The 27,059-nt window shown below is 38.1% G+C and overlaps 2 protein-coding genes across 10 annotated transcripts in view; both read right to left on the reverse strand.

Annotated features, from left to right (window-relative positions):
- Window positions 1–27,059, reverse strand: part of APC (APC regulator of WNT signaling pathway) — a 143,908-nt gene that overhangs the window by 19,865 nt on the left and 96,984 nt on the right. For 4 of the 9 annotated variants that reach the window (XM_044264166.1, XM_044264173.1, XM_044264188.1 and 1 more), the window contains 5 exons: window positions 22,224–22,328; window positions 7,362–7,460; window positions 4,520–4,898; window positions 2,506–2,601; window positions 1,154–1,207 (listed from right to left, as the gene is read on the reverse strand). In XM_044264166.1, coding sequence (XP_044120101.1) covers window positions 1,154–1,207; window positions 2,506–2,601; window positions 4,520–4,898; window positions 7,362–7,460; window positions 22,224–22,328 — 733 coding nt within the window. The remainder of the gene's footprint in view (window positions 1–1,153; window positions 1,208–2,505; window positions 2,602–4,519; window positions 4,899–7,361; window positions 7,461–22,223; window positions 22,329–27,059) is intronic. The other 5 variants (XM_044264205.1, XM_044264212.1, XM_044264176.1 and 2 more) reach the window with 3 other exon arrangements.
- On the reverse strand, window positions 11,845–13,079 carry LOC122916831 (Y-box-binding protein 1-like). The gene is given in 2 exon segments (XM_044264223.1): window positions 11,845–12,281; window positions 12,284–13,079. Coding segments are annotated over 2 exon segments (966 nt in total). The 5' UTR covers window positions 13,065–13,079; the 3' UTR covers window positions 11,845–12,096.

Here is a 27,059-nt window from a genome sequence, read left to right on the forward strand (position 1 = left end):
GAAAACAAAGATTAAAGAAGGATATGGTCTATATCAACAAAAGCATGAAGAAAAAAGAACATTCGATAAAATTTAGGATTCAGATAAAAGAGAGCTTTTAATGACTTTAGACAAATAAAGAAGACTTTCTGTAAATTTTAAGGCAACAAATAAAATCTGTGTCAAAACTACAAATGGATTCACAAAAATATGATGTGAATTCATGACTGATAGAATAAAAAAAATAGGTTGCCCTTAGAAAAGTTAAGTTGTCTCAAAGTAATGCAAAGATGATAAGCATATTCTTTCACATTTTGCTCAGTGTCTATGTTTAAAAAAAGTGGTCCACATGGACCAGATATTATCCAATGTGTGATCTCATAACCTTAAATCTAGTAGAGGACCAATGGTTTCAACAGAACCCTTAATTTAAACTTATGTATATAAAAAAGATAATAGAAAGATGACACTTAGTTTTTTTAAAGAGTATTATTATTTTACTTTTACTTGGGTTAGATAGTCACCATTATCATTCTAAAATAAACATTAGGGGTCCAATGTAAATATTCTATATATTGTTGTTTCACAAAATTTACTGATCATAAGAACCACCTGGGCCACTAATTAAATGATTCCTAGGTACCCCTCTGGAGATTCTGCTATACTAAACCTGTGTGCTACAAGGCCAGACAATCTATATGGTTTGACAAGTATCTCTGTGATTATTATGATCTAGTTTGGAAATACTAATACAAATAAATCATGAGTTCCTTGAAAGTCAGAACCATATCTTTACCATTTTTCAAGGTACAGTTTCTGGGACAGAGCTGGGACTTAATCAATGTATACACCCCTGAGAGCATAGCCTACAACCTGTAGTTCTAACAGGTACACCTAAATGACCTTGAAAAGTTGTAGAATCCTCTTGTATGTACAAATGACAGTCCCAGCTGACTAGGTTTAGGAATTTCCCTTCATCCGTTTGGGACTTTATTCCTCCTTATCCCTCACTCTCAGATACTTTGTGCTTCCTTACTCCATCTCCCCATAATCCACAAACCTTGATTTTTCTTTTGCTTTGTGCAAATTTAGAGGCTAGGAATGAGAAGAAAGGAATCCCCTGTAGCTCTGTTCCCAACAGTCACACCCCCAGAGGCCCCATCCTGCTCCTCACCTGAAAGCCCCTGCCCTAGCTCCTGTGATGAAATGCCCCGGGTAGCCTTCCTACCTGAAGAAGGAAGAGGAACAAATACTGAGTCTAGGTTTCACTTTGAAATTCAGATGATTAATGTGTCAGTCCTAGTCTACAGTTCATTGGAACACAGGGATATTTACAGAAAAACCTTTGCAGTAGTTTAAAATTGGATTAGTTTTCTTGTTTATTCAAGATTTTTATCTGCTTCCCATTATTACTAGCATTAAAAAACAACCAAACAAAAAATTTTCACAAATGCTAGGTCTACTGAGGAGGGGATAACTCATAAGCTCACACTCAGTTCCACTGGAGGCTGGGAGGTAGGGGAAGAAAAGAGAATCAGATGGGCCAACTGCAAGGGCCTATGGGAAGAAAAGCATGGCTGGAGGTCAGGCCTGAGATCACAAAGTACATAGCCCCCCAAAGCGATGACTCTGAAGGAGTCAACACTCATTGTTGGCCGTGCAGGTTCTCTGTGTTTAAGAGTCTCATGATTTTGTGACTTTTCAGATAAATGATGAATGACAATGATGAGGGTGGTAGGAATATAAAGTGGGGGCTGGGATGTAATGTAAAATAAACAGCACAAAAAGCAAGGGTACAGCCACACTAAGATGGGAACTCAGTATATGGTTCTTGCTTGTGGTACAACTAAACAGATCCAGTTCACATGAGATGGCTCAGCATGATGCAATTATAAATACCACATACGCAAAATGAACCTAGAAATCAAAGAAAAACCGTTACATGACAAAGGGGGTGCACAAAAATGCAGGTCATAAAAGGCTTAGAGTGTGTGAAAACACATACATAAAAGAGTAATACTTCCAAAAATTAGTGGAATATTTCTAACTTAAGTTACAGCAAATTCTTTTCTTCATTAACTAGTTTCAAAGATACCATGCCGCTTATCATGAAAATCCAGTAAGTACTGATAACCATGAAGAGAAACGAGAATCTTAATAATAATTCCTTCTGGTGTCCATCAGAAGTGACTGAGTTCAAGAATAATCACAAAGCTCCACATTTCAAAATAATTTAAATTACCCTCCCATCAACCATCACATAGAGTCTACTGTGGAAACAGGGGCAAGGAGTGGCCCACTTAGTAATTTTTCTAATTGCTGGCTAAGAGTTTGAAAAGCCAAGTTACTTTATACAAGGTAGCAGTTTTATCATTAAGAACCTTTTCTTCTCTGGAAACCAGAGCATAATGATTTGCTACAAGGAGAAACAGGTGGTAACAAAAATTAGTGGCCTTATGCCCAATTCAACGATGACGAAAAATCTTCAGTACTCTTCTATGGCATTAAGAAACATTTTTGTCTTACCAAGTTCATTCATCGCATGTCTATGTTCTTCATCAAATGAAAGTTTCATTAAAACACACACAGCAGGACAGATCTGATGTTCAACAGGAGCTGGCACTGGAAAATAAAATTGAGATAAACCATAATGCTTTGTTTTTTCAGAAGCAACAATGTTTATTATACTTAAAAAAAAAAGCAGGGTCATTAATATTTCCCTAATGCTTAGCAGTTTAGTAGATCAACAAATAAATACTACCAACATGGAAAAGAAAATATGAGAAAAGGGCTTCTCTTGGTTCCAGAAAAATGTTTACTACTTATATGCTTTTAACTAACTCTGTCAGAATCAATTCCTTGCAGGTTTATACTATAACTCAAATAATAATTTAAAATTATAATGACTATGTAAAAGAATAAAAACACTTTGGTATAAAACCATTTTGTTATGATTTCTATTTAAACTATTGTCACGAGTGTGGGTTAAAAGCACTTATTTGTGTACAAATATAGTAAAGAAATCTAGCACAAATCTGTGGAGAAAGCTTATCATAGAAACAGACAGTAAACAAGAATCTAAAGAAGAGGTATCCAAGGAAATGTACCTTCACATTTAATACCGTGTACAGTTTCAAAGCTCATTATTTGAAGTAAAAATTTAAAAAGTCTATTTTTTAGAAGTAATATTCATTTATTTTATTTAAGCATTTTGAGAACTGTTATTAAGATCAAAAAATACCAGTTATTATGTAATTGTGGATACCACAGGAAAAAAATCCAGAAAGACATTGTTCTCTCAGTAAAGTATCTTAGTAGTTTTCTTCACCCTTAGGACAAAAAGATATAAAGGACAATTTCTGCTATTTTCTTATTCTTGAGAATTTGAAAATTTTAAATAAATTCACCTTTATATCTAAGCTAGAGGGGCACCTGGGTGGATCAATGGGTTAAGGCCCTGCCTTCAGCTCAGGTCATGATCTCAGGGTCTTAGGATAGAGTACCACATCGGGCTCTCTGCTCAGTGGGGAGCCTGCTTCTCCCTTTGCCTGCCTCTCTGCCTATTTTGATCTCTCTCTCTCTGTGTCAAATAAATAAATAATTAAATAAAATCTTAAAAAACAAAAAAAATCTGCTAGAGCTTCATAGAAGGTGTTGTCACCATCAGCCCTTCAATTGCCCCTTAAATCAACAGGTTGATACAACTCTCCCCTCTCCTCTGTGTGTGTGTGTGTTTTCTTATCAGGTAAAAGGAAGGTCTTACCTTGTATACTTACTGCTTTTGGTTCTTGCTATGGGAATGAAGTAAGTTATGTCCCCAAGGGTCCCAATTCTTAACTTCCCTGCTCCTGATGGAGAGGGGTTGGTAGCCCAGGGTTTCTCCCTCAGCAAAGAGCTGGATGGCTGATCACCCCCAGCAACTGGGACCCATTGCCAGAAGCAGGAAGGTGCATGGGAAGAGGACTGGGTTGACAGTCAGAAGATCTGGCCTCTGTTCCTGGCTCTACCACTTACTAGCTAAGAGTCTAACAGGCAAGTCTCTTAGCATCTCTGAGCCTCAGTTTCTTCATCTGTAAAATGGAGATGATAATACCTTCCCTTCCTACTTTAGGAGTTTGTTGTGAGGCTCAAATAACATAGCAGATGTGACACAGCTCTGTATTCACTGACTAGAGTGTTGTGCAAATGTTAAGATAATAGCCTGGTCACTAACAGTTGAACACTTTCTTGAGCTTCATCTATAAAATGGAAGAGATGGAAACATAATTGCTCAAGTTCTTTCTAAATCTACTATACCATGACTATAAATCTCTCTTGACCTCATTCTTTTTTGGTTGCATAGTACTGCATGTAGTGTTTTCCTTTGCTATTTTTTTTTTTTCTAGAAAAATACAGACTTAAGTTTTAAACTATGTTAGCGGTGTAGATGGCTACTATAAATTTCCCATTCCTACTCATAAAGGCAACATACTAACTAAAAAAGTTTTCATTTAAAAAAGGTTTACATTTGCTTTGGTAACATGCACTATAGGGAACATACTTGGATTTTTGTCCTGGTCCATGCCTTGTTCATGGGCTTCCTGCCACTCCCAACAGGTTTCACAGTAAGCTCGTATCTGTTCCAAAAGATGAAGGACTCGAATTTCACGCCTGCCTCTCTTGTCATCAGGCTGTGAGTGAATGATGTTGTGAAGTGCTGCACTGGCCCTGGCCCGAGCCTCTTTACTGCCCCGGGAATTTCCCAACAACACAGAGTCTTTGTCATTGCCATGTAAAAGCTGGATGAGGAGAGGAAGACATCCAGACTGTCGCATGGATATACAGCTGTCTTGGGAGCTAGACATAGCTAGCAAAGTTCGCGACATATCATCCTTATCATGAGTACCAAGCATTGACAACAATGAATACACCATTTCCACCTGTGGGCCAAATGAGTTTAGAAACAAAATTATGACTTTAATATCCAAATGCTAACACCAATGATGTGATGAATGGGATACTTATTGTAAGTCATTAAAAAGAAAAACAAAACTCAAAACCCCTTTCTAGGATGAAGTAATGAGCATTATTTCAAAATCCGTATAATCACCATCAATTTGTTTATATGACTAAATAGAAGTAGTGGTGACATACAGTGTTGAAAGAAAGGTAGGTTCTCATGCACTTAAATTGCTGTTTGTCTGGATCAGCTGATTATAGTGAATGGCAATTGATTTCACACACACACACACACACACACAATGAGGAATGTGATGTATGTAGTAAATATTTTACACAATTTAAAAATTTTACTTCTTTTAATTTATAACTATAGTCAATAAATAGAAAATACTTTTCAACAATTATTATGTACTGAGTACCAGTTCTTGACAATCACTAACCCTTACCAGATTATAATATTGTTAAAAGTGCATGATTTCTCCCTTAAACATATAAAAAGAAGAATGTCATAAAAAGAATGCCATGATCACACAGGGAGTTCAAGGACTCTTAATCAATTTCCTTTTTCTAAAGCATTCAGTAAGCATCAGTTACTCTCTGACAAAAGTTCTAAAAGTTTATTTACTCAGAAGCAGATTAGAAACTGGAAACAGTACCCAGTTATCCTGGACTGTAATTAGCCTCATTTCAAAGCCAGAGCGATTACATAAAAGTGGAAGCTATTATATAAAGAATGTATTATCTCTATAAATCAGCGGTTCTTAGTCAGTGGTGATTTTGGCCCTACCAGGACACTTCTGGTGGCCACAACTGTGAGAGGAAGTGCTATGGGCATCTACTAGGTAAAGACCAGGGATACTGCTAAACACCATACAATAAAGAATTATCCAGTCAACAATGTTGAGTCTGAGAAACTCTAAAAAATACACACTTCTCCTAGACATTAATGTTTTGGGAAGGTAGTATAGAACTGTGGGTAAACTGGGCTTTCAAATTCTGGCTCCACCACTTATGAATGAACTGTGTGACACCACCACGTTATCTGATTTCTCTAAGCCCCAGTTTTCTCAGTTGCAAAATGGAGAAATTTACTTAACAAGGTTTGCTCTGTGAAGATTAAATGAAATAATACATGTATAGGATAGTAGCTGGCATTCAAAAATATAGTAAGGTCTTAATGTTATCATTCATAAGTCACTTCAAAAGGTAATGAATTCTAGATGGCAGTTTTCATGCAACAGTACTGGAGAATATAAGATTTTCTTTATAGTTAAGAACTACACGTTGATGTTGGACAGACATTGGTTGAAGTCCAATTTAAATATGCAACAGCTGCCTGAAACTTTTTTTGCTTCAGTTTTCTCTTTTAAAAAAGAGGGACAAGAATACAGTGTTTTTGAGATGATCAGAGAAAATGTACACACAACTTCTAGCACAGTTATTGGCACATCAGAGGTCCTAATTAGCAGCTATTGTGAGTTACTAAAAGGATTAAGTCTCATATTAACAATATCGTTGATTATTCTAAATTCATTTCTTAAATCACATTAGTTATTTCAGTAATGCTTTTCATAAGATCCATTGTACTGTTAAAGTAAAGAAAGAACAGGTAGAGTATGCTGTGAAAATAGTTAATGGAATTATTTAAGATTTAACTAAAAATATACTATTTAGTAATATTAGAATGTCTTCTTTGTCAATATAGTATTAAAGACTCTGGCTTTAAAACAATAATAAAATAATTATTTTCTTTTTAAACACACCTTTCTCAAGTCCTAAAATATTTGCTAATATCTGAAAGACTAAGAAAACTCACTTATCAGCACTAGGTAACATTCCATTTCAGTAACTTTTCCATCCATCTAAATAAATTTATTAAACACTCATTATGTGCAGGCTCTTGTGCTAGATGCTGCAAAAGATTTAAAAAAAAAAGTCCCTATTCCCAAAGAGAATTTCATGCAAACTGCAGTGACTCAAAGGGGGCAGGCAGACCTCATGGGAGAGATGAGAGGACACCGGGAATCAGAAAATGTTTTGTAAAGAAGTAAAGCCCAAGCAGAGTGCCAAGGGCTGATTCGGATTCTGACAGCCATTTTGTGGTGAGGTAGAAAGGGGAGGTGGTGCCACCGCAGGCAAGGCTGGGAGGCAGAAAATCCGAGGGAGTGCTTGGGAAGCAGCAAGTAAGTAAGCCAGAGTGGCTGGAGCTTAGGATACTTGTAGAGAAGTGGATGATAAGGCTAAGAAAGAATAAGAAATTAGCTAAATTGGCAGTTTTTATAATCCTCATTTTTCCTTTGGGCTCTTTTGTATAAAGATTTTTCTTTAAGAGACTGTAGTGATGGAACCAGAATTCTCTAGTTGAATTTAAAAGATGAATGAAGAATGTTTTAGCAAAGCACTCTCAGTATTAGTGGCCAGAGTTTACAATCTTCTGTTACCTTCGTTCCCAGGTGACTTGTCAACCTTCGAGGAGCAGAGTGTGTGCTACTAGAACTCAAAACACTGGCTGTTTCATGATCCATTCGTGTAGTTGAACCCTAGAAATTAAGCAAATTATGGATAGTATAATTTAGATTATAGATACCAAATGAACTGTCTTTAGGGTAAATAGCTAAATACAGCATGAAAAGTGCAGACATTTTAATGGCTCAAGATGATTTTAGATTTTAGAGAAAAATTGAAGAAAAGATTTGTTGCAAAAGACTGTTAAATACAGTGTGGAAATAACTAAACACTGAAGAAATTCTAAGAGTGGTATATTTTCACAGATCAAAAGACATGAAACCACATTCAGTTAAAGATAAATTTATTGATAAAAAGCCTTATTAATTGATGAAATGCTCTACATTCCCACAAAACTAACTTAGAATTTGTTACAGTCCATGTTCTCCAGGAACTCACAGCACAGAGAGGACTGCTTAAAACTTAATTAGAAAAAGCCATGAAAAAATAAACAGTTGCACTGTGGTAAGGACCATAGTAGAAAAATGTATAAAATACCAAGGGGAAAAATAATAAGATACTGAAGGAAAACAGGAAGAAAAACAACTACTTGCTATAAGGAACTATTAAAGGCTGCATAAAATAAGTAACATTAAAGGTAGGCCTTGAATTCTGGGGTAGAAGACAAATCCAAGTCTGTATAAAGGTATAAATATGGAGTATTTGTTTAATGTGGACAGAACACAAGGTGTATGGTGTGAGATAAAGGTTGGGCTAAGTTATTAAGTGTCTCAGGAGTCATGAGTCAAGCTGTGGATGTTATAGAGCCACTAGACTTTCGGCAAGAGGTCAGCACAACGAGAATTATATCCTTATTTTTTAAGTTTTATTTTGTGATCTCTATACCCAACATGGGGCTTGAACTCAAGACCCTGACTGAGATCAAGAGCTGCATGCTCTTCTGACTGAGCCAGAAGGCACCCCCAGAATTACATCTTTTAAAGAGTATAAAAGGATAGAGAGATCACGGTGGGAAATCAGGAAAAGAGTACTTTCAATAGTTGAGTGGTCATGAGGGCACAAAGTAAGGAAGTGAGTGTAAGGAGTTGAGGATACCCTGTATTTAGAGGACATCAATTGGTTTGCTAACTGACTAGATGTGAATAAGGAGATGCTGGGAACCAAGGACAACTTGGAGGTGCTGAGCTTGGATAAATAGGCAGATAGTGCAGGCAGTGTTAATACATGAAACCCAGGAAGAGATAATGGGTTTCAGTGTGGGACCTGATATCACCATTCTATATATATATATTAAACATGGAGTAAAAATGCTCAGTGGACATCTGAAAACACACAATCCAACTCTGAACAGGAGTAGAGGCTACAAATAAATATGTGGGACCTATCAAAATATTGGCTACAGCTAAAGCCCATTCATTAAGGGTTAAGAATAATGATTTTAAGAATAGTATCTAATTAGAAAGCAATATTGGCAGGTATCCTGTTACAGCTCTTAATCTTTCAAAAGGAAAAGCTAGAATATAAACTCTTTGAGGGCAGAAACTTTATTCTGCTCATTGTTGTATTCTCAGTACCAAGTGTAGCAGGCATCCACAAAATATTTGTTATGAATGAAAGAGGAGCTAGTAGTAAAATCTGAAAGAATATCTGGGCAGAGGACACCTTTACTGGTTCTTTCACATATAGATGATCTCACTAATTGGAGAAGGGGGTGTGGCAAAGGGGCGCTTTTCCCACGATGGGAAAAACAAGTTTGAGGATTGTGAATTGTTCACCTCCACTCCAGAGGGTACAATGAGTTGGCATAAATCACAATCTCTGAATGTACCCCATATCCCTAAATTGTGGAACCAGCACACCTTGTAACTTCCTTTGTGCATTAGCCACAGGGCAACCCAATGAGGCAGAAGCATTAAGCAAAGGTAAGAAAGAATATGGTGTGTGGTGGTGGGGGTATAAGGGGGGACAAAACCGCAAATAAATTTAGACATAAAGAGCTTATTCTGGTTGTAATAAGGAGGATGGGTTTGAGGAACCAAGATTCAGGGTACAAGATAGTCAAGGTTTTCTTTTTAAGTAAACTCAGGTAAGGGGCCTTTCTTGGTCTACGGGAGGTGAAGCAAACATTCTTTCCTTGAGGATTCCTTGAGCCTACGTTCGTAGGCTGTAAGGCAACCCCGGTGATCCTAGCTGTCATGCCCTTATGTAATGTAATCCCCTCATATTGAGTATGGGCTAGATTTAGGGACTGGATTCCAATGAAAAGAATGCTGCAGAGGTGATTAAGTCACCTCCAAGATAAGGTTACAAAGACCGTGGCTTCCACCATGGGTACCCTCTCTTGTTTTCTCTGAGAGAAGCCAGCTGCTATGTTGTGAACTGCTCTATAGCCTGGCCCAGTCGGCAAGGAACTGATTTCTCCGGCCAATAGTCAGTGACGACATGAGGTCTGCCAATAGCCATGTGGATGAGCTCAGAAGCATACCTTCTCCTAGTCAAGCCTTAAAATGACTGTGGTCCCAGCCAACACTATGACTATAGCCTTATGAGAGACCTTGAATCAGAGGCACTCAACTAGGCTGCAGCAAGATTCCTGACCTACAGAAACAATAATAAATGTTTGGTGTTTTAAGCTGCTACACTTGTTAAGTAGCAACAGATAACTAACACACTCTAACAAAAGAGAAACAGGGGCTAAATTAGGAAACAAGAGGAAAACCTATTTCCTACAATAAAATGTGTTCCTGACATTTATTTCAGTGTAGACATTAAATTATCTTTAAGCTCCAATCTTATTATTTTCCTGTACTGAAAGAAATCAGCTCCTTGATTTTGGAACACTTCTCCCCCATCTATCTAGCTAGAAACTCAGATGCATTTATTTTAAGGAGATACCAAGAAAACACTCCCGTACTCACACGACCTATATATAGCACTTGTGCCTTGAGAATCTTTCCTGGGCCCTTTTGTTATGACTAGACCTGTGGCAACATCCTTTAGAGGGACTTAGAGAAATGATAACTCAAAAGAAATAGTAACTTCCTAAGAAGTGTTTTCTACCTAACTCGTGAGCAAATTCTGAAGACACTGAGTGTGATTAACTCACTCACAAACTCAAGACCTGTTAAAGCAGTCATCTGTATATCTCTGAAATTGGCCTTGTTCACTTTCCAAAGATACAAGAGCACAGAATGTGGATTTCCCAAGGAAGGGTGGATAGGAAAGAAAACACGTTGGTGGGGTGGGGGATGTTCTTAACTCTCAGTCCTAAAGTGTGTGAGCTCATTTTCCTTCCTATCCACCCTTCCTTGGGGAATTCGGATTCCATGCTGCATGAATTATCAACTTTTCACTTACTGCTCATGTTACTCCTGTGGCCTTACCCGAAACCTGGCTCTCACGGGAAAACCCTTCTCCCTGCTGCCTTGTCTCCTATGAGCCATGTACTTCGCAGAGTCAGGAGGCAGCGTATGTCTGTGTTTTCCTCACTCTTTAAATCATTTTGAAACCCTGTAATATCCAAATCTCTGTGTTATAATCACCTTTTCCCCCTTCCCAGTGCTGTCATAATACCCGACCTCCCAATCACCGTACCCAATTGTTACTCTGGTACAAGAGTCACTGACTTCCTTCCACTTTAACTACTGCGCCATTCTCGGTAACTCAACATCCATGCACATACCCCATTCAAAACCTTGGCCCCTCAGTTCTCTGATATCATCTTCAATGGTATTTTTCTCCTCTACTCCATTTTAGCCACTGACATCAATGATTCTCTCCTGGACTATTTCATTACCCCAAAATGCACCATCTCTTGATAACACATTTAGTTATCCTGATAGTCTAGTCTTCCAGCAACCTACTTTAACCCTCCCCAAGAAAGCTGCTTCAAAATGACTGGAATAGCAAGTGTGTGGATCTCTCTACATATTCCAGCTTGAATTTCTTGCAGTATATCACTTCCATTGATTCTCTTGCTAGTTTTCAACAACTTTACTTCACGGTTATTCCATGGTTTGCTACCAAACCAACAAAATAACCTGTCACCATACCCATTCTCCACCTTTTGCTGCTGAATCAGAGACCCCTCTTCTATCCATGGCCTATCCCTTTATGTGTGCTCTGGATCCTTTCCCTCTACTCATTCCTTCCCATTGCTGTTCAAGCATACTCATTTCTTCTATCTTAAAAAATTAAAACAATCTGCAAATTTTCTCTTGAATCTGTATCCTGCATTGGTTAATGGCTTTTGAGTTAGCTAGAATTACTCTCTTCTACTTTATTTATTTATTTTTTAATTATTTAAGACCTTTATTAATGGGTGCTTGCCGTTTGTTGACTTTTTTGAAAAAATCAAGTTGTAAACTTTTATTACAAATTAAAAATGAGGTTCTTAAAAATCTCAACTTGACCATATATGAAACAATTTAAAAACCTTTAAAGGTGTATTGAGAAAAACCAGGCTTTTTTTTTTTTCTTAAAAAACACGTTTGTCATTACCAAAAAGAGACGTCTCTAGGTAAAAATAATAAAAACCCCATGCTGCATAGATAATGCAGATAGTTCTATTTATCTGGTCAATGGGCAAAAAGCAAGCACTTAAGGTCTTCAGCTCCAATCTTTTGTTCATTTCTTATTGCTGGAATTTCATCTTCATTTCTTCATGTTGGATGACTAAACCGGATGATGGTAGAGATGGTAAGCCGGCATTTACTCAGCCCTGCCCTGCTCAGTCTCAGGAGCGGACGAATTCTCAGCTGGTGGATCGGCTGCTTTTGTCTCTTTGCCATCTTGTGGTTTAGGGTTTTCTGGGCGTCTGCGTCGGTAATTGAAGTTGCGGCGGTACCGACGTTGAGGTGGCTGCTGACCCTGGGTCTCATCTCCTTGATTTTCCTATCTTCCTCGTTGCCATCCTCTCTAGGTTGTCTTTGGCGAGGAGGACCCCTGCGGAATCGTGGTCTATAACCCCGATACATATTCTGTCTCACTGGTCTACCTTGTTCTCCTGCACTCTGGTTGTCAGCACCTTCCATCACTTCTCCGTGCACAGGAAGGTTGGAATACTGTGGTCGCCGCCCATAGGGTCTCCTCATGTAGTAAGGTGGGAACCGTCGCCTGCGGTAGGGCCAGCGCTGTTGGGCCTGGCCTTCGGGAGCACTTTCCGATCCCTCATTCTTTTCGCCACTCTCACTATTCTGGTAATTTTGCTGGTAATTGCGTGGAGGACCCCTGCGACGTGGATAGCGTCTATAATGGTTACGGTCTGCTGCATATTTACTGCCTTGCACTGGAACTCCACCAGGGCCTGTCACATTTGCTGCCTCCGCACCCTTTTCTCCTTCAACAACATCAAACTCCACAGTCTCTCCATCTCCTACACTGCGAAGGCACTTCCTGGGGTTATTCTTCTTTATGGCAGTCTGGTGTACAAATACATCTTCCTTGGTGTCATTCCTGTTGATCAAACCATATCCGTTTCTTACACTGAACCATTTTACTGTTCCCAAAACCTTCATTGCGATGACCTTCTTGTCCCCGCCCGCAGGCGCCGCCGAGGAGAGGCAGCCTGGGCCGCCGCTCCCTGCGCCGCTGCCCGTAGTGCCGGGCTTGGTGTCTGCAGCGCTGACTGGGGGGGGGGGGGCCGTGGGCGGCTGCTGGGTCTCGGCCTCGCTGCTCATGGTTGCGGTGATGGTGACTGCGGCCAGCTGCGGCAGCTATGGCTCCTCCCGGGGTGTGATGGTAACTAGGCCGGCGGCGGCGGTGGGGCTGCTCAGGGCTCTCTGGGGTCCGCTCTCCGCTCCCGCTACGGATCGAACTTTCTTCTACTTTATTTTTTAAGTCCTCTCTACATCCTGTGTGGGGCTCAAACTCACAACCCTGAGACCAAGAGTCGCACACTCTACTAAGTCCACCAGGCACCCTGATCTTTTCTGCTTTTTAACCTTGCATTTAAGCCTCAACTCACTTCAATATAATACAGCAGGGAAGAAAGCCAATGAAATTGCTCTTGCTAAAATCAACACTGAATTTTTTTTGGTAAAACCCAATGCAGATTTTTTTTTTTTTTAATTTGACTGACAGAGATCACAAGTAGGCAGAGAGGCAGGCAGAGAGAGAGGAGCCCAATGCAGATTTTTTAGTTCTTATGGTCAACGGTGAATAATGTTAACTGTTTCCTCTTTTTTGGAACAATGTGATTCCCTTGCTTTAGGATGTTAGCCCAGGTCTGCATCTTCTCACTCTTATAATCATGGGGGATATAAAAATCTTCCATACCTTGAGTTATCACATTCATCTCCCTTTCCTTCAATTCCAAACTCAAATATCTAACAGCCTACCTGACATTTCTATTTCAATGTCTCATATTTAACACCTTCAAAGTTAACCTTAATTTTAACATTTTTGAAACTAGATTATTTTCCTCCACAAGCCTCCTCCCTTAGAGTTAACACTGAATTGTATCACCATCCTCCTAGCTGCCTATGACAAAAAACTGGAAGTCATTCTTGACTTCTTTCCCCTTATCTGTCATATCCAACACCAAACCTTATGTCTAAGGTTTCTATTTCCTAAATATTCTCAGATACTGAGATATTTACTGACTAACTGACTCTCTCAAATCTATCAATTGTTCCCTAATCCTAAGGCTATCATCATCTTTCATCTAGATATGGTACCTCATTTACCAAATCATTTGTGAGGTGTCAAATAAATTAATTTATACCTTCTCTAGGACCAACATCATCCTAACACGAGTTAAGTGCTTTAAATATGTGTTCCTGTAACACTATGTACTTGCCCTCTCATAATACTCTCATAATACTTACACACTTAGTGGAAACTGCTCATCTGTCTTACTTCTAGATTTTAAGTTTCTTAAGGAAAAGGTATCATGTACCAGCTCAATCCCATATCCTGGGGTTGAGAACAGTCTTGGCATAATGCAGATGCTTAGTAAACAGATGCTGAACACTGATGAATGCATTTTATATTATCTTTCAGAGGAAAGGAGTAGGGGAAAAGGTGAACGGTAAAGTGAAAAATGGGATGGGGAACACAGAGGTGGAGATAAGATGAATGGCTGGAGGGAACCCTTCCAAGTAACTATAATTTCTTTTAATCACTATGTCTTAGAATCAAGCATCTCTTTATTTTCTGCTTTTCCTTTATTCATCCTTAAATAGCCACTCCCAATAGAGTCAGGCACTCAAAAGTTCACTAGAAGGTATATGCCTGATGGCTGCACTTAGCAGAACTGGGATACAGTCAGTTTCCTCCTGGGTTGGAACCCCTCTTCTCTCTTCTATCTTACTCACTTTAGAAAGTGACTCCAGGGTTTCTATTTCACAACTAGCAAGAGTCTCTAAGTCACTGTGAAACCTGGCCTGAGGGGAGGAAGAAGCAAGCATTTACCCCCTTTTCCTCCTATATAAATTGTACGTGGAAATATAATCAAATAGTACACAAATAGTACACAAGCTCCTTATAGAAGCTTCCCAGCTAATTTCGTATCCCCTAATGAATTAAGGAAGCTGGGCATAAGGTATCAGTTACTGTTAATATCACAAAAAGACAACCAAACATTATGTACTTCCTGACTGAAGACCAGAAGAACACAATGCTACTCTCAAAAGACTTGCAAAAACAATAAAACAAAAAAACAAGAAATGAAAATCCAAAGCTGATCACATCTCTAGATCCAAATACCAAGTTACAGGAAATATAGGGGACAGAGAAGAAGGTCAAACTACATACCACGGAGATGTTATTAGCAAAATCCAGACTATGCAAAACTGTATAAAACAAATAACTTTGGTTCTTCAACAAAAACATTCAGAAAAACAAGAGACAAAACAGAAACTTATTAAAAGATAAAATGAAATTTTGGAGGAGTGCCTGGGTGGCTCAGTCGGTTCAGAGTCTGCCCTTAGCTCAGGTCATGATCCCAGGGTCGTGGGATCAATTCCCACATCAGGCTCCCTCCTCGGCGGGGAGCCTGATTCTTCCTCTCCCTCCCCTTGCTTGTGATTCCCTGCTTTCTCTCTATGTGTGTTTGTGTCAAATAAATAGGTGAAATCTTTAAAAAAACAAAACAAAAAAATTCTGGAGACTTATTAACTAATCCCAAAGCATGAACTTTACCTAGAAAGAGTCAAATAAACTATGAAAAATTATGACATTTATGAAACAACTGCAGATCTGAATACTGACTAGATATCAATGCTGTTACTGTTTATTCCTTTGGGAGTGTAATAATGACAGTGTAGTTATACATTTGGTCCTTTTTATAAAAGTGAGCACTAAACCCAATGTGGGGCTTGAACTTACAATCCTGAGATCAAGAGTTAGATGTTCTGCCAGCTGAGCCAGCCAGGCACCCCCACATCCACCCCACCAAATAGTTAGTGAAATATTTATGGAAGAAATGATGTCGGATCTTCTTCAAAAATAAAATGGGAGGGCAAAGTGGAATAGGGTACATGTGGATTACTATATTGTTTTATTTGCCTTTGTATGTATTTGCATACATACGTACATTTCATAGTAGAAAGTCTTAAAATGCTTATTAGCAGCAAAGCATTCTCTCATCATTTCATTTCTTTCCCACTCTTGGCTGAATTTCATCACTACTACTGGCTATCACTAGAGATCTGGTTCTAAACTTTAAATAGAAAAGCTGAGAACCAATTAATAAATGAATTACACAATTAATAAATGAAATACAGTTATATACTAAGCAAGCAGGGATCTGACCTGTATAATTTACTTCAGGCTTTCTCTTTCCATTTAACTTCAAGGGGAGATTAATCACAGATCAAGAAAAACATTATTTCTAGAAGGGATGCCAGAGCTTCCCTCCCACCAATATATATTTACTATTATCCACTATTTACCAGGACTGTGAGAATATAAAAATGGACAAAACTAGATAAAATCTCTGCCCTTCTGGAGCTTAGAGTCTAGTGGGGGAAATCAGTATTAATCAAATAATCACACAAATCAATGTAAAACTGAAAATTTGATAGTCTTCAAAAGAGAGGAATGTTCTAGGACAGCCTATAACAATGGGATATGAACTGTTCAAGCCCCTTGAGAAAGTCATGCTTAGTGCAAAGACCTATGAACTGATGTTAATGGAGTGAAATGGGATGAGAAGAGCACTGAAAAGAAGGGGTATAGAGGGGCACCTGGGTGGCTCAGTGGGTTAAAGCCTCTGCGTTCAGCTCAGGTCATGATCCCAGGGTCCTGGGATGGAGCCCCACATCGGGCTCTCTGCTCAGCAGGGAGCCTGCTCCACCCTCCCCCTGCCTGCCTCTCTGCCTACTTGTGGTCTCTGTCAAATAAACAAACAAAATCTTAAAAAAAAAAAAAAAAAAAAAAGAAGAAGGGTAGAGGTTATGTACAGGCTGTGGAAAAAGGAGACCCAATAAATATGAGGAAATGAAAGGCCAGGTGGCTATAGCAGTGAGCGCAAAGCATGACGTAAAGCTGAGGAGTTAGGCAGGAGCTAGGTCATATAGGTCATAATACAGGGTTATCTTATTCTAAGAGCCAAGGGAAGCCAATAAAGGGTTTTAAAGAGGGTGACTTACTCTTTGCAAAGAACATTCCGGCAGAGTGGGTGGGGGGAGAAAACCAGGTGAGAAAGGATTTACAATGAATTTGCATGCAGTGGTAATGGCAAATGCACCAGGATAGGAGATTTGCCAGATCATGTTACTTAGATCCTAAGAAAGTCAGAGACTGATTTTCATTTTCAGTTATTGTCAATCGCTTTTATTTCTGGAGCAAATAATATAATAAAACAAATGAACAAATCCAAAGAGGTTATCATGTGTATAGAGCCTATTAAGATAGTTTAAAGGAATCTTCGCTAATTGAATCACAGTCCCACAGGTATATATCACTTGGCTACATCAGAATTTGGAGCAGCTATAGTACTGTTTTAAACAGTGACTAAAAGTAACCAAACAAACGGCATTAGTAGTACTAATGCCATACAAATACCGATTTGGTGGCAAAGGTGTATTGCTAATATTGCCAAACGAATGTGTGTGTCATATTTACCACTGAATCTACAGAACTACCAAACTGACCATTTGCAGAATGAATGAATATTTGCCTCTATTCACTATTTTTCAAAGATCTCACACTCATTAAAAAAATTCAAACAATACATAAAAATGTAAATATGAAAGTAAAACAACATAAATCCTCAAATTTGGAGGTATCATTGGTAACATTCTGAACAACATTCTCCAGACATTTCTCTATGCATGTACACATATGTGTAATAAGAAAGAATATTTGCCTTTTTTTAAGAATATTTGCTTTTTTAAAGAAAAAAAAAGTTATGATTATTTTTCTAAGTCAATAGCATTTATTAATATTCAGCAAGCATTTAAACACTTACTATGCTAGTTGTTTGGGGTACAATGGTGAGCAATGGCAATATAGTTCAGCTTAAAGGATTTTTTTAAAAGTAGGCTCCACGCCCAGTGTGGAGTTCAACGTGGGGCTTGAACTCACACCAAGATCAAGACGTGAGCTGAGATCAAGAGTCGGACGCTTGGGCGCCTGGGTGGCTCAGTGGGTTGAGCCGCTGCCTTCGGCTCGGGTCATGATCTCAGGGTCCTGGGGATCAGGTCCCGCATCGGGCTCTCTGCTCAGCGGGGAGCCTGCTTCCTCCTCTCTCTCTCTCTCTCTCTCTGCCTGCCTCTCTGCCTACTTGTGATCTCTCTGTCAAATAAATAAATAAAATCTTTAAAAAAAAAAAAAAAAGAGTCGGACGCTTAACCAACTGAGCCACCCAGGTGCCCCCAGCTTAAGGATTTTAAAAAGGAAGACAGACAATTAAACCTACAATAAAGTGGGCTAAATTCTATGAGAACAGAAATAGAGAGTACCTGAGAGCACTTTATCAGTTCTAGGGAGGTAGGAAAAAGGAGAATGTCCTAGAAGAAGTGCCATTTAAACTGAAGGGGAAGGATGGGTAGCACACATACAAGTGAAGTGAAACAAAGCAGAGTTCCAGGCAGTGCACATCTGAAGAAACTGAAGTTGAGGGAGTATGGAGAAATGGCGGCAAATCATCAGAGATAATGCTGAAAAAGCAGGCAATAAAGAATCTAGATTGTATTCTACGGGCAAGTGGGGTTGTCACTGAAAAGTTTAAACAAGTAAGTGATAATGGTGTCTTGGAAGGATCACTCTGATTATAGTATGAAAAATATACTAGAAAAGGCAAGGCTGAAATAAAAGTTAGATCTCTATATAAACAGAGATAGAATTTATCATTTCTAACATTTGTATGAATGTACCATGCAGGTTCTGTGAGGCCTGGGACCATCTTTCCTCTTCAATTCTCTATCTCCAGAGTCAAATATAGCATCTAGCACGTAATATTTATTAACTTAAGAAGTAATTATTATTAGCTAGTAATAACAATAAGCTATTATGTTTAATGAGTATCTCTATACACTAAGAACTGTACTAAGTGCGTACTGCATTAAGTTCTCACAACTATACCACCTTATTTTGCTAAAGAACAAACACGAAAGCTCAGAGTTTAAACTTGTCCAAGATTAGTTTCTTAACTAGTTAGCAGGGGACCAGGTTTAATCCTGGGTCTGCTGACCCCAGAGCCACTTAACCACTTATACCACTTAAATGACTAATAATTTAACCAATTACTGATTAATGTTCATTCAAATTATTTCTAATTTTTGTTACTACAAATAATACGATGAATCTCTTCAACCATATCTGAACACTCTTCACCTATTACCTCATAGCATAAAATCTTAGATATTGCATGATGAGCCACAGGGCAGGTACAGCTATAAATTTAGATACTTATCATAAAGTTCCTCTGCAGAAAGACTGTTCCATTTCATACAACTAAAAGCAGAAGATAAGAATGCCTGTCAACCTACCGTTACTGAGTGTTACTGATCTCTGCTTACCCCTTGGCATCAAAAAACAAAACAAAACAAAAAAAAACACAACCAACAAAACACCTCATTTTGGCTATAGTCTATATTTACAAATCATTACTAACAAAATTATTACCTTTACATATGTTTAAAAGTCATTTTATTTTTTCCTTTTAGTTCCTGTTCTTGTCATGTCATTTGTTTATGTTTTAATGATTTTTAGTTAATTTATACTCTTCATGTATCTGGAAATGCAACTTTTTCCTTATTATAAATATTAGTAAATAATGAGATCTTTTTTTTTTTTAAGGATTTTATTTATTTACTTGACAGAGAGAGAGATCACAAGTAGGCAGAGAGAGAGAGGAGGGAGCAGGCTCCCCGCTGAGCAGAGAGCCCGATGTGGGACTCGATCCCAGGACCCCGAGATCACGACCTGAGCCGAAGGCAGCGGCTCAAACCACTGAGCCACCCAGGCACCTGTAAATAATGAGATCTTAATGTTTGTTTGTCTTGTAACCTTGCCATGATTTTAGGGTGTACTTAAGTTTTACATTTTTATGTAAGAGCTACTAATTTTTTTTTAAGCTTTACCATTCATGATTATAAAAATTCTACACACATTTTTTTTAAATTTATTTATTTGAGAGAGAGGCAGTGAGAGAGAGCATGAGTGAGAAGATCAGAGGGAGAAGCAGACTCCCCATGGAGCTGGGAGCCCGATGCAGGACTTGATCCCGGGACTCCGGGATCATGACCTGAGCCGAAAGCAGTCGTCCAACCAACTGAGCCACCCAGGCGTCCCAAATTCTACGCACATTTTAAGAATTTTTTATGTATGTATTTTTTTAAAAGATTTTATTTGTTCATTTGAAAGAGAGAGAGGGATCACAAGTAGGCAGAGAGGCAGGCAGAGAGAGAGGGGGAAGCAGGATCCCCGCAAAGCAGAGAGCCCAATGCGGGGCTCGATTCCAGGACCCTGAGATCATGACCCAAGCAGAAGGCAGAGGCTTATAAACCCACTGAGCCACCTAGCACCTCTTTATATATGTATTTTTAATAGATTTTCGTTATTTATTTGAAAGGGAGAGAGAGTGAGAGAGAGAAAGAGAGAGAGACCATGAGAGGAGCGAGGTCAGTGGGAGAAGTAGACTCCCTGCCAAGCAGGGAGTCAGACATGGGACTCGATCCAGGGACTCCAGGATCATGCCCTGAGCTGAAGGCAGTCACTTAACCAACTGAGCCACCCAAAGCGCCCACTCTTTTTATATTTTTAATAGCTTTCATTTTGACATTAAATCCAATCTTAGAATTAATTCCAATGTAAAAAAATGTGATAAGAATTCAATTATTATTTTTTAAATGGAGAGCCAGCTTACTGGATAGGTGTCTTACTTTAAGACACATAATAACAGGACTATGACCCAAAGCAGTAATAGTTGGTCTAATCCTAAACAAACAGTTTTTTCTGTCAAGAGAGGAGGATGCAGGCTCCCAGCTGAGCAGAAAGCCTGATGCGGGGCTTGATCCCAGGACCCTGGGATCATGACCTGAGATGAAGGCAGAAAGAAGCTTTAACCCACTGAGCCACCCAGGTGCCCCCCTGTAAAATGAATTTAAATACTTAAATGAGACATTTACAAAATCTTTAAAACAATTTTTTAATATATTTTTAAAGATTTTGTTTATTTGTTAGAGAGAGAGAAAGAGCACAAGCAGGGGGAGCAGCAGGCAGAGGGAGAAGTAAGCTCCCTGCCAGGGCCTGATCCTGGACTCGATCCCAGGACCCTAATATTACAACCCAAGCCGAAGGCAGTCGCTTAAACGACTAAGCCACCTGGGTGCCCCAATCTTTATTTTTTTCCTTTTTTAAAAAAAGACTTTATTTATTTATTTAACAGAGAGAGAGAAAGAGCACAAGTAGGCAGGGGAAAAGGAGAAGCAGGCTCCCTGCTGAGCTGGACTTGATTCCAGGATTCTGGGATCAAGACCTGAGCCGAAGACAGACACTTAATCAACTGAGCCACCCAGGTGCCCCTAAAATATAAGATTTTAAACTTCAAATTTTAATCAAAACTAACCTATAGACACTACAGGAATATTCTATATCAATAGTGGGGAAATTATCTTTAAACTTTGTGAAATTCTGTTTTAAAACAACACCCATTTATAACATAAAAATATTCACTGAAAAAAATGTGGAGATGACCAAATACCCCAAACAAAATTCTGTAATATTATGATGCATTCTGTTAAAACTGTAATAGAAAATTAATGGCAGAATAACAAGAGAACAGTGCTACATTAAAAAAAAAAAAATCAAGTTGACTTCCACAATTTTGCTAAAAATGATGTGATAATGGTTTAACATGACTAGGCTACATCTCTTTTTAGCAGCATTAGTATCATTTTTTTTTCCAATTATAAAACTTGGATTTCTAGATTTATGTAAACTTGAAGTACAACAGAAACAAGAATTATAACAAAGTCCTTATCACTTTTAAAAACACATAAATAAATGTCTTTGCAAACAACACCTTAAGAGAGAGCAAATCTGTTCAATGCAAGCAATAATAACTAGGTCAAATCATATATAACTAAAATGCAGTTTAGCATTTATTTTTCAAAAAAAAAGAAAAAACCCTCCTCCCCCAACACTAATCATTTTAGACTAAAACAGAAATACACAATTTAGAGCTATAAAATATACCTAGAAATTTTGAAAGCATTATTGTTAGATATAATAAAGAAAAATGACAGAGCATTTTGGCACTGAATTCTTCTGGAGGTATCAGTAAGATTTACAGATCATTCTGAGGACACTCTCACTCCACATTCCTTTAAAAAATATTTACATAGCGAATTAAAAGGAAAAACAACAAAATAAAATAATTTATTTACCTGACCACTACCAGAAGTTGCCATGTTGATTTCTGCCACTCCTTGACCTTCATTCTGCCGCTCAGCTTCATGTGAGCCGGCTTCATGCTTGTTCTGAGATGACCTCTGTTAATAAGGAGTTAACATCATTACATACAAAAATGGTGAATGCTCTCTTACCCCACAGCTTTTCTTCTTTCCTTTATTAGAGCTTTAAATGCATCAATTATACAGGTTTACAAAAGCATGGAACTGCACTTTATACTTCATAACCTCCAGCATGGTTTCATGACTTGCAGCAAGAGGAAAGTGAAGTGTGTCCCTTGAGCATTAGAGCTGCACAAGACAAAGGATTTTCTGACTCACAGAAACACCATCCTCCACCAGCTGTGCTCACATCACTATCAGGGATATAACCCAACTAGAACAAATAATTGTCTCTTCTTCAAGGTCACATGGTTCTGGCACTTAATGGAGCTGCAAATATAACAGTTAAACTATTACCTAAGCTTACAAATACATTCTGTGTATTTATACACACACACATATATATATATCTTCTGCTAATAAAAAAGTCATGAAATCTGTAAGCTCTTAGATTCTGATATGAATAAAACCAAAAACATTTTCTAATGTAACCACCATCTGTTATATGAAATGAAAATGACAGATTATATCCAGTAAAAGCAGTCATCTCAGGATAGGTTATATCCAGGATAAAGCAATCACTCTGTGAAAACACCATTGCAGAATCAAAGAAGTAAAATAATTTTTCCATTATCTTTTATAGAAGCACAAATGTGCTTGCTGGCTATAGGAAAATGATACTCAAAAGTAAAAATTATATTTTTAAAAACTTGCTGTATTTAATAATGGATATTATATTACAAAATGGCTTCTACTGTAATTTCCTTAAACATCAAGCTTTCCTGGACCATTTAAATGTGACTTAAAAGTTAATTTACATGAAATATTTCCATCAATAAACTAGTCAAGTTATATATAGGCAAAAATGAGGTAGCCCCATAATTTAGAAATAGAAGAAAAAATAGTATCATATGAAAATACCACTATAAAATTCAACAAATTCAATAAAAGTAGAAACATTACAAAGTCAAATCGAGAGACAAAATGAATAAAAATCCCATTAAAAACACAAAGATTTGACACTAACATAATTCAAGATGTCAATGTAAAAGTAATTACTGAGCATCTACTTATGTTAGTTACTTGTATGAGGTGCCACAGAATATAGTGCTGGCAAAACAAGGCACTGTTCTACATACTCCTCAAGCTCAAAGTCTCATCAGGGATACCATAATGAGAGAACTAACTATAAAGTAAAAACTGACAAGCACACTGAAGAGAGTATAGTCGCTGTGAGAATAAACAAGCAGAGGGATATCACATGGTCTAACAGTTTGGGAAGGAGCCATCTTAAAAAATGCTGCTTCAACTGTGATCTAAAGGAGTTCTGGGGCAAGGGACAGAGTTAGGGGAAGGTTTTAGGTAAACAGATCATATGCAAAGGACCTGTGGTGGGGGAGGAGGTGGTTTGTTCAAGTACATTAGAAAAATCGTGGTGCAGAAGGTAGAAAAAAAGATGGTAAAAAAAAAAATCTTACTCATTTTGTTGAATTTTAGTGTGATTCTCATATATCACTTCTGCCCTCAAATAACTGATACGAGGCTATTAATGGGAAAAGTTAATATAAATTGGTTTTATAAGGTCAAATTCTAATTTTAAATGGTCTAAATAGGTAGGAAACATAGAGGAGACCAGTTTGGAAGCTAATGTATTAAATTTAAGCGTGAGATGATGGTACCTGATACCAGGAAAGCAGTGACATGGATAAAAGAAGTAGGGACAGAGGGGTAAATCTGAAGGACTTGATACTAATGGATATGGAATAGAAGAGATCTTGTGTCAAGAATTATTCCTATATTCCTTAGCTCACACAACTGAATAATGATGGTGTCACTTGCACAGAAGTTGATACTAATAGAGTGAGGGTTTTTTTGAGGAAGTGGCATGGTAAGAAGGACTTAGAAGGAGAAGATCATTATTTACATTTTGAGTATGTTGGATTTAAGGTGTCTTTGAGACATTTAAGTGGAGATGCAAAGAAGGCACACAGATTTAGGAGTCTGGAACTCAGGACTAGAAAAATGAATTTAAGAGCCAATAGTGTATAAAAGGTAAGTAAAGCTATAAGCATACAGATGGTCTAAGGGAAAGATAATACAGATAAAAGAAATAATGACTTAAGGAATACATACAAAAAGCCAAAGAGGTGGGAGAAAAAAACCAAAACAGTGTTGCCATAAATGCCAAGAGAAGAATATTTCAAGCAATGGGAAATGTTTAATAATGTAGAAAATGTCAAGATGAAGACTGAAAATATCAAGTTAGTTAATAATATAGAAATCGCTGATGGGAGTGGAGACTAGCCAGACTGGTGTGTTTTAAGAGTGAACGGTGGGGAGGAAATACAGACTTGGGAGTCCAGAAACACCTGTGCAGTGGGGGAATGGGGAAAGACAATGAGGGAGGTAAGGGGACCCACAAAGGAAGGTAGTTGCAGGGAAAGGTAGAATTGAGGAAGGTTCATTTTATATTTTGAAAGATAAGATTTGAGCGTGTTTAAATGTCAATGCAAAGCTGTCACAGAAGAGAAAGAAGATATAAATATGTGAGAGAAAAGAGATGAGTAAGAAGTTCTTAAAAGGCAGGAGTTGAAAATCCAAAGCACACACAAGAAGGCAGAACATCTCCTGACAGGAAGAACAGGCAGTTCTGACAACAGATAATGTTTTCTCTATGGAGGAGGAGATGGTATTATTGAGGGAGATTAGTAAAGTCACTTCCAAGAAAAGGAGAATGGGGGATCCACAGAAACACAGTAGTCCTGAAGGATTAAGAGGTCCATCTGATGATAGAATGATGAATATGATCAAGTTAAAAAGAAAAAGTCTAACGTTTACTCTGCACTAATCACTTGGCATCTACTGATTTATTTAAGCCTCATACCAACTCTGTGAGGTAGGTATTATTATTATCCCCAGTTTACAGACAAAGAAACTGAGGCACAGAGAAGATTAGTACCTGGCTTTAGGTCTCATACCTAGTAATGGCAGAGTCAGAACTGGGATCATAAAGCCTGACTCCAGGACGCAAACTAGTATTTAACACTTACTATCTTAATTTTCTTTCCTGATTTGTTATTTACTTTCTGTTATTCTTTTACTGGTCCTAGGCCTGCCTGCCCTCTTTACCCATGGTCCAATTTCAGTATATTGAAGTGAACACTCTTTACCATTGTCCAACACTGAAGGCAAAGGAACTGTTGCTGATTCCTATGAAAGAATAATCCTAACTAGCATCCTCATTTCCAGAGTCGCTGGACAAACTTCCCCAAATTTTACTACCCTAGGGCTTGAAAAAAGTTAAAAAAAAAAAAAAAAGTTGAGATATTTGCATACCACAACATTCACCCATTTAAGGGTACCATTTTTTTAAATTCTTTTTTTAAAAAAGATTTATTTATTTATTTGACAGATAGAAATCACAAGGAGGCAGAGAGGCAGGCAGAGAGAGAGGAGGAAGCAGGCTCCCCGCTAAGCAGAAAGCCCCATGCGGGGCTCGATCCCAGGACCCTGGGATGATGACCTGAGCCGAAGGCAGAGGCTTTAACTCACTGAGCCACCCAGGTGCTCCAGGGTACCATTTTTAAAAAAACAGATTTTATTTATTTACTTGACAGAGAGAGATCACAAGTAGGCAGAGAGGTAGGTAGGGAGAGAGGGGGAAAGCAGGGTCCCCGCTAAGCAGAGAGCCCGATGAGGGGCTCGATCTCAGGACTCTGAGATCATGACCTGAGCCGAAGGCAGAGGCTTAACCCACTGAGCCACACAGGCACCCCAAGAGTACCATTTTTTCCTAAGTGTACCAAGGATCACCATAATCCATCTTTAGAACATTTTGATCATTCTAATAGAATCCCTGGTGCTCGTTTTAGTTAATCCTCATTCCCACCCATGTCCCTGGCTTAACTACTTTCTGTCTTTATAAATTTGACTTTTCTGGACATTTCTTATAAATGAAACATGCAGACTTACATGTCTGGTTTCTTTTACATAGCATGTTTTTGAGCTTGATCACGTTACAGCATGTATCACCAATCTGTTCCTTTTTATTGCAGAACAGTATTCAGTTGTAAAGATATACCACATTGTGTTAATCATTCACCAGCTGATCCCCATTTGCAGTGTTTCTACTTTGGGGGTTACTATGAATAATACTGCTATGAACATTCAAGTTAGAGTCTGTGTGTAAACGTATGTTTTCATGTCTCTTGGATAGGTACCTTGAAGTAGAATTGCTGGATCACATGGTAACTCTATGTTTAGTATTTTAAGTAACTGCCAAACTGTTTTCCAAGTGGCTGTACATTTTCCATTCCCAATAGTAAAGTACCACAGCTTCTATTTATTCACATCCTTGCCAATGCTTATTAACTGTCCTTATGATTACAGCCATCCTAATGGGTATAAACTGGTATCTCACTGTGGTTTTGATTTGCATTTCCTGAATGACTAATGACGGTAAGCATATTTTCATGTGCTTACCAGCCATTGTTGTACCTTTTCTGGTGAAATGTCTACTAAAATCTTTTGCCCATTTTTAAATTGAGCTGTCTGTCTCCTTACTAATAGTAATAAAAATACTTTGTATAGGATTTTAATAAATATTTCTCACTGGTTATTTTCTTTTTCTTTCTTTCTTTTTTTTTTAAAGAGTTATTTACTTATTTATTTGAGAGCAAGAACAAGACAGAGAATCTTCAAGCAGATGCC

This window comes from Neovison vison, chromosome 1, assembly GCF_020171115.1.
Source record: "Neovison vison isolate M4711 chromosome 1, ASM_NN_V1, whole genome shotgun sequence".
Classification (NCBI taxonomy): domain Eukaryota; kingdom Metazoa; phylum Chordata; class Mammalia; order Carnivora; family Mustelidae; genus Neogale; species Neogale vison.